At 45.6% G+C, this 16,347-nt stretch overlaps 3 protein-coding genes across 3 annotated transcripts; all 3 read right to left on the bottom strand.

The window, feature by feature from the left end:
• Positions 1-206: 206 nt before the first annotated feature.
• On the bottom strand, positions 207-4,752 carry ptcd1 (pentatricopeptide repeat domain 1). Its single transcript, XM_058074460.1, has 8 exons — positions 4,188-4,752; positions 3,793-3,933; positions 2,185-2,403; positions 2,009-2,110; positions 1,334-1,942; positions 1,147-1,263; positions 817-999; positions 207-736 (listed from the first exon to the last, which is right to left on the bottom strand). Exons 1-8 carry the CDS (start codon positions 4,605-4,607, stop codon positions 536-538), a joined length of 1,992 nt encoding a protein of 663 aa, XP_057930443.1. The 5' UTR covers positions 4,608-4,752; the 3' UTR covers positions 207-535.
• Positions 4,753-5,483: 731 nt separating this feature from the next.
• fbxl18 (F-box and leucine-rich repeat protein 18) lies at positions 5,484-10,502 on the bottom strand. Its single transcript, XM_058073844.1, has 7 exons — positions 10,075-10,502; positions 9,240-9,442; positions 8,797-9,146; positions 8,304-8,439; positions 6,881-7,959; positions 5,991-6,209; positions 5,484-5,922 (listed from the first exon to the last, which is right to left on the bottom strand). Exons 1-7 carry the CDS (start codon positions 10,139-10,141, stop codon positions 5,766-5,768), a joined length of 2,211 nt encoding a protein of 736 aa, XP_057929827.1. The 5' UTR covers positions 10,142-10,502; the 3' UTR covers positions 5,484-5,765.
• Positions 10,503-11,083: 581 nt separating this feature from the next.
• Positions 11,084-14,236, bottom strand: actb1 (actin, beta 1). The gene is made up of 7 exons (XM_058072482.1): positions 14,093-14,236; positions 13,254-13,379; positions 12,950-13,189; positions 12,356-12,602; positions 12,083-12,274; positions 11,838-12,019; positions 11,084-11,753 (listed from the first exon to the last, which is right to left on the bottom strand). The coding sequence occupies exons 2-7, from the start codon at positions 13,374-13,376 to the stop codon at positions 11,610-11,612; spliced, it is 1,128 nt and encodes a 375-aa protein (XP_057928465.1). The 5' UTR covers positions 13,377-13,379; positions 14,093-14,236; the 3' UTR covers positions 11,084-11,609.
• Between the last annotated feature and the right edge of the window lie 2,111 nt (positions 14,237-16,347).

Raw genomic sequence — 16,347 nt, 5'->3', positions numbered from 1 at the left:
GAACTTTTTAAAACAGAGTTTAGTACCACGTTTTAGATGCTACATGGTACTCTAAGCTAGCCAAACTGACGTCTGTTAGGAGGGTAATGGCACGTTTTATGTTTGATATATGTATTTGTTTATGTAGACATGTACAGTATATGTTCTTTTTTTAAGTAGGTGTGGAGCAGGTAAACAAATGATTCTTTAAAATAATAGCAGGCAACAATTTTTACATACATTTATTTCCATAAAAACAAGTTTATTTTTTATAATCTTTTAGTTGTATAATGTCATGGAGCTTATGTTTCATGTTAACTCAATTCCCTGAATTCCCAATGTTTATACACAAGCGGCCCCCAACACATTGTCACTGTTATTCATAGTTTCCCAGGAGTTAATAACTAATACATATCAAATAAATAAGAATAATCATGTATTGACAGTAATCATTAAAAATGAACTGTTTAAAGAATCACATTCAACGACTGAAGTGTCCATCTATGCCGGGTCACAGTCTGGTTCCGTGATGCTAATCTTGTTCAGAGGGTGATGTCTACTCGCCATTGCGCTTTGGTTCTTCGGGGGCCTCAATCAGCCCCCCCAGCGCATCAGCTCCCGTTGTCACATTTGCTACCAGCTGAGACTCAGAATGGAGCTCCGACCGCTCGTCCTGGGCCGGCATGGCACGCAACCACTGCTGGTAGTAACCGCGGAAACCATCGATCTGGACCAGGTAGTTGTTGCGGGACTTGTACTGGGGGGTGAGCGACAACTTAGCAGTTATTTACCCCACATGACGAGCGGCAACAGGTGACGTAGTGCGCCATTCCTTACCTGGTTGTAGTTGGGAGGGTACTGCGCGGCAAATTCCAGCTGTTTGACGATGACTTCATTAGGCCACACCTTCATGTTACGCATGCTTTTCAGGAGCGTTGTAAGGTAAATGTAATCCAGCCGGCGACTTGCCTGGCCAATCAGAGCGGAAAACACATGGACGTTGGGCCTTAATCCCGCCTCCTATGGGGAAGAAAAGATATTTTTTGAATGGGATACTTTATTTGTACATACTGTAGTTAGTAATAGCAACATCTTGAATAATTCTTATCAGTAGTACTTCAACACAAATTGTACATGTTATACGATATACTCGTCATCGTCACCTACCTCCATGTCTTTGAGCAGCTGAAGTCCGTCTTTCTGTCGCTGGCAGCCCATTGCGAGACTTCCAAACGTCTGCACATCCACGCCGACGTTGCACTTCCGCATCACACTCAACACATCCTGGAAGAGAGACAGTCGTATACAATTATCCAACATGTCCGCTAAGATGTGTGCGTGCCTGAGTGCCCACCTTAGCTCCATCAAGGTCACCAGTTCTGGCAGCCCTCCGAATGGCCGAGTTGTAAAATGCGGTGTCCAGCTTGATGCGATGCTGCTTGGCAACCTTCAAGAGCGTCTCCAAAGACTGGACGCCCGGCGCCATGGTGTCAGCCAGCAGGGTCAACGTCCGGATATCCGGCTTGAGACCGTTTGCCACCATCTTCCCCAGCAAACCTTCGCCTCCGCCGATGAGAGCAAGTCTATCAGCGGGTCCGTCCACGCTGCCGATGGAGATGGAGCCACCCCACTTTCCCTCCAGGAGGTCCAGCAGGTTGGGTGTGGAGATAGAAGGCAGCAGTCCAGCTTCATTTGGTCTGAATGGCACCAAAGAGTTTTGCATATCGTTCTCGTCAATGCCATGGAGATCAGGTTGGATAAACATCTCCCGCTCCAGGAGGTCAACATCGATGGGAGCTTTGCTTGACTTGACGCGGGACTCGCATTCTTCCATGTGTGACCGGAGCAGGATGCTGGAGGCTAGCGCTGGATCGCCCAACCCACAATCTCTTGCGGTCCTCAAAAGCAGGGTGTAGTTGTTGGAGTCTGGGAGAATCCCTGACTTCAGCATCTGGCGCCAAACCTGGAAAAATAATTTCCCATATAAGTTCAATTCAACCAAAAGAATTGAAGAAAATATGCTCCACACCTGCAAAGCCAACCGGAACCCAATGTCTTTGTCCTTCAGGCATCCCATCAGCAAGTAGTGAAACGTCTCCTGAGTGACAGCATGGCCGCTCTGCAGCATCTCCTGCAGGTGCAGACGCACACGTCAAATAAGTCCACACTGAAATGAACAACTTCACATTTCCACAAACGGCTAACCCTCAGCGTGTGCATGCAGGCCTGCAGGTGGTTACAGAGGGCGTGTGTCTTCAGGAGGGCGTGGTACGTGACGGTGCTCAGGGGGTAGCGTTTGCGCCGCAGTTCTTGCTCCAACTTGAGCGCCTGGTGGAGACCCACTTGCTTTTGGGGCGACTCGGCGCAGGCATTGAAGAGAGCCGTGTAGGTGGCGTCCGACGCCTCCAGACCTCGTTTCTTCATCTGAAAGTGTACACACGTCTATGTGACTGTACAGAATACAGTATCAGGGCATTGCAACCAGGACTGATCTCTTTTCAGGAATCTACAGCGAAAACACAAGTCAAAGATCCTCTACATAGCAGAAGTGGGCTGTTATTTTTAGGAATCTGCTGCAAAAATGCTCGTTAAAAATTGCCTATATTACTCGAGCTTGCTGCTGAGAACCTGATGTAAAAACAAACATCCTCTATATATCCTGCTGGTTTTAGGGATCTACTTCAAAAACACTAGTCAAAGATCCTCTATATGACAGGAGTGCCCTGCTGTTTTTCAGGGCCAACCGCAAAAATGCTAGCCAAAAATCCTCTATATGATGACACAAGTGATCTGTTATTTTGATGAGTCTACTTCAAAAATCCGAGCCAAAAATCCTCTATGACAGGAGTGCACCATTGCTTTTAAGAATCTGCAGCAAAAATGCTAGTAAAAAATCCTCTCTATGATGACACGAGTGCTCTGTTATTTTTATGAGTCTACTTCAAAAATCCTAGCCAAAAATCCTCTATATGATGACACAGGTGCTTTTATTTTGATGAGTCTACTTCAAAAATCCTAGCCAAAAATCCTCTATATGATGACACAAGTGCTCTGTTATTTTGATGAGTCAACTTCAAAAATCCGAGCAAAAAATCCTCTCTATGATGACACGAGTGCTCTGTTATTTTGATGAGTCTACTTCAAAAACCCTAGCCAAAAATCCTCTATGATGACACAAGTGCTCAGTTATTGTGATGAGTCTACTTAAAAAAATCCTAGCCAAAAATCCTCTATGACAGGAGCGCACCATTGCTTTTAAGAATCTGCAGCAAAAATGCTCGTCAAAAATCCTCTCTGATGACACGAGTGCTCTGTTATTTTGATGAGTCTACTTCAAAAATCCTTGCCAAAAATCCTCTATATGATGACACAAGTGCTCTGTTATTTTGACGAGTCTATTTAAAAAAATCCTAGCCCAAAATCCTCTATATGATGACACGAGTGCTTTGTTATTTTGATGAGTCTACTTCAAAAATCCCAGCCAAAAATCCTCTATGATGACACAAGTGCTCTGTTATTTTGATGAGTCTACTTCAAAAATCCTAGCCAAAAATCCTCTATATGATGACACAAGTGCTCTGTTATTTTGACGAGTCTATTTAAAAAATCCTAGCCAAAAATCCTTTATATGATGACACAAGTGCTTTGTTATTTTGATGAGTCTACTTCAAAAATCGGAGCCAAAAATCCTCAATGACAGGAGTGCACCATTGCTTTTAAGAATCTGCAGCAAAAATGCTAGTCAAAAATCCTCGATGATGACACAAGTGCTCTGTTATAGATGTGATGGGCGTGTGTGTGCTGTGTCCTCACGTCGTTGTAGAGCTTGAAGGCCTTCTTGAGATTTCCTGCTCGTCCACAGCCCCCGATGAGGACGCTGTAGTTGTACTCTTCAGGCTGGAGCCTCTCTGCCTGAAGCATGTCTGTGCTGAACATATCCAACGCCTCCTGAAGCTGAAAGCCGAATTCCCATTAGTTTTTATCATCCACATACTTTATTAAGATTATTTTTACGTACATCACTACTTATTATTGATAGAACTTCTATGTGATTAATTGTGAGTTAACTATGGACAATATGTGATTAGTTGCGATGATATATTTTCAGCAATGGACAACCCTACTCTCTACCTACAGTGGTGTTATTTATGGCTTCTGTGTTTGTATGTTATTGCAGTTTGTAGTAAGCTAACCTATATAACACTAACCTTTCCTGCTTTAATCAGCTTCTTGCATTGTAAGAAGTACCAATAGGTAGTATTTCTCCTCGCAGGCTTGCGGACAGGTTTCTCCGGCGTCTGGTCCTCGTCTTCTCGGTACCTCAAGTCAAACATTTCCGGGCTGCTTTTCTTGAAAATCTTCCGAGCGGATATGTCTGTGGAAAAAGAGCCGAAGTTCTCGTTTTCAACTGGGACTGAGGGCAAATCTTCACGCTGCCGTGATATGCACGACAATGACACCCATCGGACGTTTGGCTCCCGTGAAGCTGCTGGGAGGAAGAACATCACCGCGGGTGGCGAAGATAAACACCGCAAAGCTCCATTGTTGACCGCTGGTGAACGGAACGAAGCAAACCAAACCGAAATTGTGCCGTTTCGGGCGCAAAGCTTTGCTACGGATGGCAACATGATGAAATATTACAAATTAATTAACTAATCATATTGAAAGATCATATTTGCCCAACTTTTAATGACAAGCACTGCTTTGGTGCGTGTTTGTGGGCGCCGCCATGTTGTATGACGTAAACCACAGCAGACATGCATAGTCGATTTCGAACGAACACGAGCAAACACTCACCTGGCTGATTTATTGCATAAAAATGACAGCCTTTACGTAAAATTACGTTCAATAATAACCATCTGACCTCATTAAAAACCCTCATATAATCCAATTAACGTGTCCAAGCCGATCGACTACAGTGGTAATCGATCGATAAACCTGCTTGATGGCCACCAGCGCGAAATATGTGCTGAAAATGAACAATAATGAAAAACAAATGTAATAATTTTGAAGAAACAAAAAAGGTTATTAAATCTTGACATGACATGTTAACGGACAGGACCGTTTGGCAGACTTTTAATAGTAGTAGTATGTGTCACTACGCTATCCATAGCTGAAACACAATCGATAATGCGCATGTGCAGGAGGCACTACATCCGGTCACACGTCACATGGCATTTTTGTTTTGTTTTTTTTACATTTTAATTAAGGTCAACAACACTAAAATACAAGAAATGTAACAAGTAACAAATGAGAAAGAAATATAAAGATTAGAAACGTATAGGGAAAGAATGTATTAATAAATAAAATAAAAATATCCAAACAGTGGACGAGTGGTTAGTCAGCATGTAGGCCACACAGTCAAGACTGTGGGGAAGACCTGGGTTGGAATCTACGCTTGGGAATCTCTGTGTGGAATTTATGTATAGTAAATACATTAGACAGTGAATCCTGTATTTACTGTATAATGCTGAATATATATAAAAAAGAAAAAATACATTAAATGTGTAAAAAAAATCATTTATTGGAACTGTACATCTAATGTTTTAAACAAATATGTACTTTCATTTGGCACTTATGAGTCACAAAATTATTTTTGACCCCGCCCCAAAAATTGAAACGGTGGTTTTTGAAGCACAGTACTTGAACTCCACTACAACCTTTGACCTAACTGAAACCAGGTGAACCGAAGCTTGAAAGCAATCTGAAGGTAAACAACCCCATCAGCCTTTTGGACTGTAAACAAGTTTCAGCAGCACCAATCACACAGAGGTATTCTGTTGATGTCACCATGGTGATAAACGTGGCGGCTGGGCCACATGACTCTGGAACAAAGTGGTGCGATCCAGCAGCGTCAGTGGGATATCTCTGATGACAGAAGGCAGGTCTTCATGCTGAATTGGGTAAATGACCACTGACAAACCAGGGCGCGCTGAGGAAAACCTAAAAAACACGGTCACACTTATACCCAACAGCGTTCCTCATGTTGCCATGTTTACCGTGCCGCTCACCTATCATGGAGAGATTTCCGCAGATTGCGACACGCCACCAAAGTGCCACCCGTGAACATGTGGCACATGACCACGTGGACGCAGCGCTCCATGAACGCCTCGGCGGCCGGCGACTCAAAGGAGCCGTTACGAGAGATGAGGCAGAACCGTTGCAGGCAGGAGCAGCAGGAGAGGGCGTCGAAGAAGGATGAGTTGGCGTTCAAGTATGGCTGCTCTAACCTGAACATATTCAGACGTTAAATTCTACATTACAGAGCAGAGCTCCACCAAGAACAAACAATCATAAACAATGAAAACATAGTTGGAGGTGATGTTATGGAAGAGAACATGTACTGAGCATAATAATCCATTGTTAATTCATTGCATCTTGAATTGTGGCATATGGAGTGCATTACTTGCTGCAACCAGTGAAGGCGCTGTTGTGTAGAATAAAGAAGTACACATCAGCATGTCGGTTTCAGGGCTGCACGGCGATCGAGTGGTTAGCACACAGACCTCACAGCTAGGAGACCAGGGTTCAATTCCACCCTCGGCCATCTCTGTGTGGAGTTTGTTCTCTCATGTTTTCCCCGGGTACTCCGGTTTCCTCCCACATTCCAAAAACATGCTAAGTTAATTGGCGACTCCAAATTGTCCATAGGTATGAATGTGAGTGTGAATGGTTGTTTGTCTATGTGTGCCTTGTGATTGGCTGGCGACCAAAGACAGCTGGGATAGGCTCCAGCACCCCCAAGACCCTCGTGAGGATAGCGATAGCGGTAGAAAATGAATGAATGAATGTCGGTTTCTGTCGGAATGTCGGAGTTCAGCATCACATTAAGAAAAGAAAAATGATGCATTCTCCCCGTGCGTGTCAGTTACGGAAATGTAGAATAATGAAAAAGCGTCACCTGAGTTCTCGTAGCTGTGAGCACTGCCGGAGCACATCCAGCAGGGCGGAATTGTAGTTCATGATCTTAAGCGAGCCGATGTTGGCGAGCGACAGCACCTGCAGGTCCTTGCACTGCAAGGCAAGCCGTACCAGGCCCGTACCCGCCAGGACGCCAGGAAGCCCAGCCAGAGTCAGCCGTCTCAAACGAGGCAAACCTCCTAGCGCTGCCAAGTGGTGGTCGCCGATCCCCCGGGCCCACGCGCACATGCCACGCGGCTCCACGCTGGCACGGGTGCAAGGCTCCAGCCGTGGAAGAGCCGAGACGAAACCAGGACCGATGAGCTCGAAAGTTTCCAAAAAGAGGCAGCCGGCTGAGAGCTGAGCGAGTCCCGAGGTGCTGTCTTTTAAGAGACTCGGCTCAGAGTCGGCTTTGTAGTTCTGGACGCCCACGCGTGGAAGCTTCTTCAAGCCGCGCAGCGGAAAAGATGGAGAGGAGTTCGGTGCGGTGCTGTGATGCGCCTTCACGCCATCCGACAAGGCGCATGCCGGCAAAGTGAGCGAGCGCAGGTGCTTCAGTTGAGCCAGGCTGGCGCACAGGTGTATCTGAGGCGCCATTCCAGGTGTGTGCTCGTGGTGGTAGTGCGTGTGCATCAGGTTTAAGTGTTGCAGGTTAGAGCAGCTAGACGCCAGCCGCCCCATCGTGGCAGGAAGCAGCTGGTCCTCCACGCCCCGGCACTCCGAATACGGAACATTGTTGATCCCGCTGAGGTTGAGGCTGAGCAGCCGCGACGCGTCTCGGACGCCGCCCTCCAGCAGGGACTGGAACACTTGCGGCCACAAGGCGGGGCAGCGGCTGAAACTCAGGTGCTTGGGACTGTTGCCCTCCAGGGCGTGCTTTAAGGAGAAGGGGTCCAGCCAGGAGCGGGGGAGCTGCAGGGCCTCCAGGTCGCCGCGACAACCCAGACTCTGTGCCAGTGACGGGGCAGCGGGCCAGTGAGCCGGGTTGGGTCCAGGGATAGACACCAGGAAGATTCTGAGACGCTCCGGGACGTGAACGCTGAAGACCGCTAGGTAGAGCAGGAGCAAGGTCTGGTTCACCTGAGGTCATTTGCAGATGATATTATGATGATGTCTTTATTCATTACCGCATTATCATTTATCTGCACAGCCATTTTCTATGCATTGCATTATGAACTCATTCTATCCCGGCCATTTTTGTAAAGACATTCCTCTCATTATCGGCCATTTTTGACAGTTTTTACAGATTTTTTTAAGGCACACACAAGGCTATATACCAAAAGACTAATCTTTCGTTCGATAAACAAACAACCTGTTTCCGCTCTTTAGTAATCAGCAGTAGAACTACTATGAACGATTTACAATTTTCACATTTGGAACTGAACATGTATGAAGAAAATACATACAAACATCGGCTCACTCACCTCTCCAGGAGCCAGTCTGGCAGTGAACTCCTCCAACTGCTCATAATGCGGCACGCTGCTCTGACCCACCATCAGGTGGCAGCTGATGCCGAAACCCTCCCTGGTGACGTCAGAGATGTCAAACTGCAGCATTAGCCTGGAGCACACAAAAACACAGGAAGTTAAGCAGGAAGACTCCAGCGTCACCATGCCCGTCCTCACTTGTTAGCAACTTGTACCGCTTGTAGTGGATTCAGTCAACATTTACTTTTTACACTTGAAAATTAAAATGTGACACTAAGCATTACCTGTACAGTTAATAAAGCTTTGATGATGACCACAAAATGAAGATTTTTCTGATGTGATTTGTGTGGGGGTTTTTTTAATACCTTTATTTACCCAGGCAAGCAATTTAAGAACAAATTCTTATTTACAAATGCAGCCTGAACGGGAGAGGGGAGTGCTAAAAATAAGAACAACGTTATATAAAATTACAAAAATTACTACTGCTTACTTGCGTAGTTGGGCGCAGCACGGCACCACGCCATAACTGGGCGTCAGCAGCGTCTGCCGCAGCTCTGACAGACAGCTGAGTCGGTCCACGGCCTCGGAGCTGAGCTTGCTGGCGTCAAAACCCGACTGCACGTCGAAAGCGAGCGATCGGAGAAGCGTAAGCGAGGACAGGAGGCGGGAGAGACGCAGGGAGGTGAGGCGGCACCCGGTGACGTCAAGGTGCGTAACCGCCTTGCAGCGGGCTACTGTATCCATGATGGAACCGCTTAGCCAGTACACGCCATTGAGACTGAGAGACTGCACGTGATTGGCCAGCTGCATCAATGTGTGGCGGACTGTGTGGTCGTCCATCTGGAGTCGAGGAAAAAGACAAATATAAGGAGAGTTAATTTGTGGAGGTGTGCCTAATGTTGTGACAATAAAAGCTCATCAAGATGGCAGCACCGTATACTCCTCGGACAGGCTGACGTGTGCAAGCAGGGTCTTGTCCCTGCACAGCGTCTGCAGCCTCTGGCAGGCAGGCGCCACATTGGTCAGCAGGTCGCACACGGGAACGTGGCGGAGGATGCAGAGCAGGATCTCATCCGACAAGTCTGACATTCCCACCCAAGTGGACGCCATGGTATGGTCCTCAGGCAGGTCCTGGCCTGATAGAACAATGTGATGCCATTGTAAGGTAATGAGACGTCAACAACACGTAGTATCCTCTGTGCAAATTACGCCTGTCCAAAACCATTAACACAGCTAATAGCAAACATCTTGATTCATATTTGTACAGGAGATCTAAGAAAGAAAAGAGGGTTTTTCTCTTATAAATCATTTTGGCAAAATTTTAAATCCACAAATGCAAATTTTGCAGTAAAAAATCAATTTGTATTTTTCAATGAAAAATGTTGAACAATGTATTCAACTTACAAACAAATCTGCTAATGAAAAGGCTCTCAAAACATTAACAATTTGATCAGATTTAAATGTTTTTATTAATGTGGGGTGTTCTTTGTTTTTTGTACACTTGTTTGTTGTTAATAAAGATTATTTTTAAAAAAAACGAACACCTTGAAAGTCATTTTATTCACCCCTAACGTTTGGGAAAATTGACAAATACAATGTCGTTCACTTAAGAAGGCATATAATTTGATTTCTGATGTTATATACAAGTAGATATACAACGATATACAACAATATATACAACGTAGTAGGACACATTCCAGCATTAGCAATGGAGCTATTAGCAACAAGCTATACATGCAGCATATTCAAAAGCACTGGCGATCCCTACCTGGCCTTCCTTTGACATCTGATATCTCAGCGCCGCTCGCCATTGCCACCACTGAAACCATGGACATTTGTCAGGTGTCCATCACCCACCGGCGAGGCATGTTTCCTTTCCAGCTTCCACTTCTCGCCGTCGCCTTGTCTCCTGCACGGAAAGACTTGTTGCGCTGCACAATGGCGGAATCATTTGTGTTGCACACACTTCCTTTCCCAGCGAAGCCTGTCGCTTTCGCGTCTGGGATGTACAATCTAAATTACTCATCTTATGTTAACTTTTATTGGTAATGCTGACATCTGGTACCTACGTTTTTATATTAATATAATAATGGACGAAATTAAAATTTCTGAAGTTAGCGGAATGCAACTGGCTTGTGTTGAACGTCCGGTGTGTGACGCAAACACGCACGCATGCGCACACAGGCACAGAGTCAAATGTTGCGTTATATTATATTAGAATCCGTCTAACTGACGTGACCCACGGAGACCAAATATCCAACATGTCAACAACCTACAACAGCAAATGAACACGGGAGGAACTGGCTAGCTTGGAAAAACACCGGTGTTGCATGTGCGTGTCCCAGGGCTAGCGCACAAAGAGTGACAGCTGGATTGGCCAATGACACGCTAGCTAAAAATCGTCTGAGCCAATCAATGAGTTGTAGGCGGTCTAAAAGCTTCAGTTTGAACGATGTTTGGTCCCAATGACTGAGAAGTCAACTTTAAATAGCGTAACTTCTCGGTTCCCACGGTCGGGTCCGCCAATAATACAATTATCGCCTATAGTCACAATTATGAGCGCAGTCAGAGCGGAGAGGAGAGAGCATAAGGTTCTTGCTGAGTTATAGGTTTGACTATGTTGTGTCTAGTGTTTGTTCTGCTTGTACAGGATTCCAATTTGGCTAAAATAAAATGTCAAACTCACAAAACTTGACCATGCAAAATAGAAATTGAGCCAGAATCACCCACAGTACACTATATAAGTAACCGATCATAATAAAGAGGACAACCAAAAATCTCAGACATGTGCGCTTTATTGAGTTGTTGTGGAACCGGAGGCATGTTGCCTCATGCACAAACCTTCATAAACACCACCATTCAAGGTCTTTTTTGCATCTTGGAAAAAAAAAAACTGGACCAATACTTTAAGGCTGAAAGTACAAAAACAAAGTTTCAGATTACATAATTTACATATTAAGCAATACTACAGGTCTGTTGGGCGAAGGGGCCCAGCAGCAATTAACCTTCATAGAGGCAAATAAGGTGGTGAACAGACAAGACATTTTGAATGAACGACCGAAACAAATAAAGACAATGGACATGTTTCCTCACATTCACACTGCCAGGGACGCACTGTGCTTCACGCAGCGCTCCCTCCGCATCAGGGGGGCATGCTGCCATAGCCATCGTGATGAGGTGAGGGAAAGACGGGTGTTGCAGGCTCAGCATGTAGTGATGATGTTGGGAGTCATGTACGCAGAGCCACTTGTTTGGGTTTGTAGCAGTGTGTTTGGGAGGGTGGGGGCGGGTCCAACAGTCTCTTTAGAAGCACTTCCTGTGGACAATGCTGGGGCCGGACTCGTCATACTCTTGCTTGCTGATCCACATCTGTTGGAAGGTGGACAGGGAGGCCAGGATGGAGCCTCCGATCCATACAGAGTACTTCCTCTCAGGGGGAGCGATGATCTGCAGACATTTCATCCCAATTAATGCGCGATGCCGTAGCAAAAGACCTTTCTGGAAAATGTTAATCCAGTAGTTGAGGTTTACCTTGATCTTCATGGTGGTGGGAGCCAGGGAAGTGATTTCCTTCTGCATACGATCGGCAATTCCAGGGTACATGGTGGTACCACCGGACAACACGGTGTTAGCGTACAGGTCCTTACGGATGTCAACGTCGCACTTCATGATGCTGTTGAATGTGGTCTCGTGGATGCCGCAAGACTCCATTCCTGTGAAGTAGAGATGTATTCAAGTACTAGTCCACTACTTGAAGGGAAGCAGATGAGTCTTACCCAGGAATGAAGGCTGGAAGAGGGCCTCTGGGCAACGGAACCTCTCGTTTCCAATAGTGATGACCTGGCCATCAGGCAGCTCGTAGCTCTTCTCCAGGGAGGAAGAGGAAGCAGCAGTGCCCATTTCTTGCTCAAAGTCCAATGCGACGTAACACAACTTCTCCTTGATGTCACGCACAATCTCACGCTCGGCTGGAACAAAAACATGGCTTACCTCAGCCGTTCAAACTTAAAAAAAAAAAAATACAAAGTGCTGTAATTCGGCTTGCTCACCCGTGGTGGTGAAGCTGTAGCCTCTCTCAGTCAGAATCTTCATGAGGTAGTCAGTGAGGTCCCTGCCGGCCAGGTCCAACCTGAGGATTGCGTGGGGCAGCGCGTAACCCTCGTAGATGGGCACAGTGTGGGTGACACCATCACCGGAGTCCATGACAATGCCGGTGGTACGACCAGAGGCATACAGGGACAGCACAGCCTGGATGGCCACGTACATTGCGGGGGTGTTGAAAGTCTCAAACATGATCTGGGGAAGAAAAAAAAAAAACATTGTTAGACATATCACACCAACTAATCAGGTCAATTAGTCAAAAAATACGTCACAAGTCAGGTCAATTAGTCAAAAGTAGAGCACGCCTCATTAGAAATGGTCAACATGTCCTTTAATGTTGCATCATGCAGCAACCAACCATGTTAGGACTCTTCAAAAAGCATTGACCATGATGCAGTGCAGACTGAAATAAACCTAAGTACCCGCAGAGATGAAACGAGAGCTCAGGAGAGACACCTGGAGGTTCAAGGAGGAAACAGACTGAGCAAGAAAAAAAAAGCCCCACATGTTAAGAGGGAGGATTGCTTTGAACACAGCCCTACCTGGGTCATCTTTTCCCTGTTAGCCTTAGGATTAAGGGGGGCCTCGGTGAGGAGGACTGGGTGCTCCTCAGGGGCCACTCTCAGCTCATTGTAGAAGGTGTGGTGCCAGATCTTCTCCATGTCATCCCAGTTTGTCACGATGCCATGCTCGATGGGGTACTTGAGGGTGAGGATTCCTCTTTTGCTCTGTGCCTCATCGCCGACATAGCTGTCCTTCTGGCCCATGCCAACCATCACACCCTACAGAGACATGACAGGTCGTTAGAATAAAAAAATCGCACAAGGCTGCTTTTAAGTATTATACCTGATGTCTGGGACGCCCCACAATGGAGGGGAACACTGCACGTGGAGCATCATCTCCTGCAAAGCCAGCTTTGCACATACCGGATCCATTGTCAACAACGAGGGCAGCAATTTCATCTTCCATTTTCTGGAAAAAAAAGGATGTAAAAAAAAAGGCAGACATTGTTTTTAGTACAGACAGGCAGTTGGGACACATCTGCTTCAAAGAGTGCAGTCATTAAAGCCTTTGTCATGACGTGGACCGGACACTGGGGGTCGCAATGGCGAGAGACAAAAATGCCAGGAGGCTCCCAGGGTCCGGTCATGTCCATATAAGGCAAAAATGGGACCGCGGCGGCAGCACTGGGTCCATGAAGCCGCCCCTTGTATGCCAATGAGGCTGGAAAATGACCACTCCCTTCTACACCATCCTTGCCGATAACTTACATCTCAAAAATGGCAAAGCAATTCTCGCTTATCTATACAAGATACGGTACGGTTAACCTGCACGTCCTGTAACTCCCTACTAATTCCAAATCAAGCAGTCAGGGATCTAATAGTAGTAATAGTCTTCCAGGAGGTGTAATCCGCCTAATCCGTCTGGTGTGGCCGACCTCGGAGAAGCAGGTGGAGGCGATGGCGTGATAAAGGCAGGGGCGGGTGAGGGTCGACGGTATAATACGTTTGCTCTTTTAACGTCAGGCAAACGCCACGGCCACCTATCTTTGATTAACGGCTTCTGCCAAGCTAGCATGCGAAACGCCGGCAAACGATTTTACACGTCCCCAAACATCAATTCATATACGTTATATCTTCTATGAGGATTAATGTAATTGTGGCCAGAAATGGCAGCTTTCTTACCTTTGTGTAATGGAGTGTGAAGTCGTTTGAATGACAGCGAAGAAGCAGCGTTTGAAGTATCTGACCGTGACTGCGACGCAGAGCCGGCGACCCGCTTGCTTTTTAAGTACCCTCGTGCTGCGGCCCCTCTCCATATAAGGAAAACTTTCCTCACGGCGGCCCCTGATTGGTTCCTTATTGCCCAGGGGGCGTGGTAACATTTGGGATCGCCACAATCCCACTTTGTGGCGCAAACAAAACCTGCACAAAATTAGTAATTTGTGGTTTAATGTGGCACATTTAGAGCTTCAAGTAGTACTAATAGTCTTCAGTCGTGTTTTTTATGTATTTATTGTTTATTTATTCATGACATTAATGTGATGAATGGCAACCATTGATAAGTAAATGTAGGCTTTGGAGATAAAGTGACATGAAATGACACCGTGGCCGAGGGGGCAGGTTGTTGATCTCAGGGTCATTGACAGCAGTGTTAACACCCGCCATGCCAGTGCCCCCCCCACACACACACAGATTTAGAGTGCTGTTAACACTGTGGTATGCTTACAGCAAACACTTGTAAATCTCATCACTCATCACTTGCACACATGAGTGCCCGAGGAAGGCGGCGGGAATGGCGGTTTGGATCTTAGCCAATAGTTCTCTACAGGAATGTCCAATTTGTCGATGCAACACTGAACCGTTACCTGTGACACACCTGATTGGTGTCACACCCTCCCGTGATGATGAACGTTCTAAGCGGGTGGGTTCGGTTCTGGGTCAGCGGACAATGACCGTAAAGAATTCTCACAGGCTCTTGTGTTCCTAATAAGGATATATAGCAGCACGATCATACAGAAGTGAGACAGGAAGTGGCTTTTTCTGCACCTATCTACACATCATGCAGGAAGTCGCACCGAAGACACACAAAGGTGAAAGGTCAACAAGCTGATGAGGGAATTGACTCCTAGCAGACGGGATTTAGGCTCCCTCCAGACACACGCACACACAGCAGGGCAGCCATCTCTTTAAGAGTTCCTTTGGATGGCGTCCATATAAGGAGATATTGGAGGGCGTCACATGGTGGGGAAGAATGCACTGCTGCGAGTCATGTGATCAAGGAGCGGAAATGAATGAATCTCCCTTTAAGTGTGTGTGTGTGTGTACGAGAACACGTGTGATGCTACATTCTGATTTATATTAAAAAAAAAAAACACATGTACTTTTCCATTGTGTGCGTTTCATGCAATCTAAAGCTTAGTGTGTGAGTCATGTATGTTACAACACACACACTCAAGTCACACACAGGTCCCGGTTTAGTTTCTGGTGAAGACCCTATAAGGAAGAAGCTAACAGGTAGCTATGTTTCATGCTTCTTCCACTTCCTGTTCTTTATTCTGCGTGATTCATCCACTCAAGAGGGGTCATGACATCAAAAAGTTTGCAAAAAAAACTCACTAAATGAAAGTTGTCACTTTGATCAGGCAATTCTAAGAAATACAATACTAGATCAGTCCGTTCATTTTTGTCCCCCGTCTTTGTCTTTTGTGCTTTTATGGTCTCACAATCCAGCAGCCGCCACATGGAAAAGGGGGCGTGGCTGAGACGAAAGGTTAAAAGTCATAAAAGCATCACAGGTGTTGTGACATCATCAAGGGCGGGTCCAAAACAATTGCTTTATTTTAAAAACAATTTCAATGAAAGAGATGAAGTTGCACATCAGCACATCGGCAATGTAGCGCATCAACAGTGACCACACGCACCATTTCGTCCTTTGTTCAGATTTCGGTGATGAGAGTGGCGCCACTTAGTCAAGAGTTTAGCTTCTCACAACAATATGCGTTCAAAAGAGTAATGATATATTTGCATTACAAAAATGCATCCTGGAATAAATCTTGATATCGGACATCCTAATAATTGATATATCATATATCAATTTAATATCCCTGAAGTCCCCTGTACACTCCAATGACCCAGTATAAGACATTAATACACAAATAAGCGTTCAATTAGTAACACCTAGTAACCAGTGTAAAACTGTAGCACTACTACAGATCACATCTTTGAATGCGTCTTCTGAATGCCTTATATTTGTATTTTACTCACATTTGGGCATTTTTAATGCTTGAAAATTCTTGTTTGGCAAAAAAAAGTAAATTTTTTTGAAATATGCATCTGTTTTGTTAAATAAAAGACCGCATTCAACCACAAAATAGCATTATTTATTTATTATTGTCTTTCAAAACTTGTGCAGCAAGGTGTATTTATGTATTAAGTTT

This window comes from Doryrhamphus excisus, chromosome 1 (genome assembly GCF_030265055.1).
Source record: "Doryrhamphus excisus isolate RoL2022-K1 chromosome 1, RoL_Dexc_1.0, whole genome shotgun sequence".
NCBI classification, from domain to species: Eukaryota; Metazoa; Chordata; class Actinopteri; order Syngnathiformes; family Syngnathidae; genus Doryrhamphus; species Doryrhamphus excisus.
This window is presented reverse-complemented; position numbering and strand designations above follow the sequence as displayed.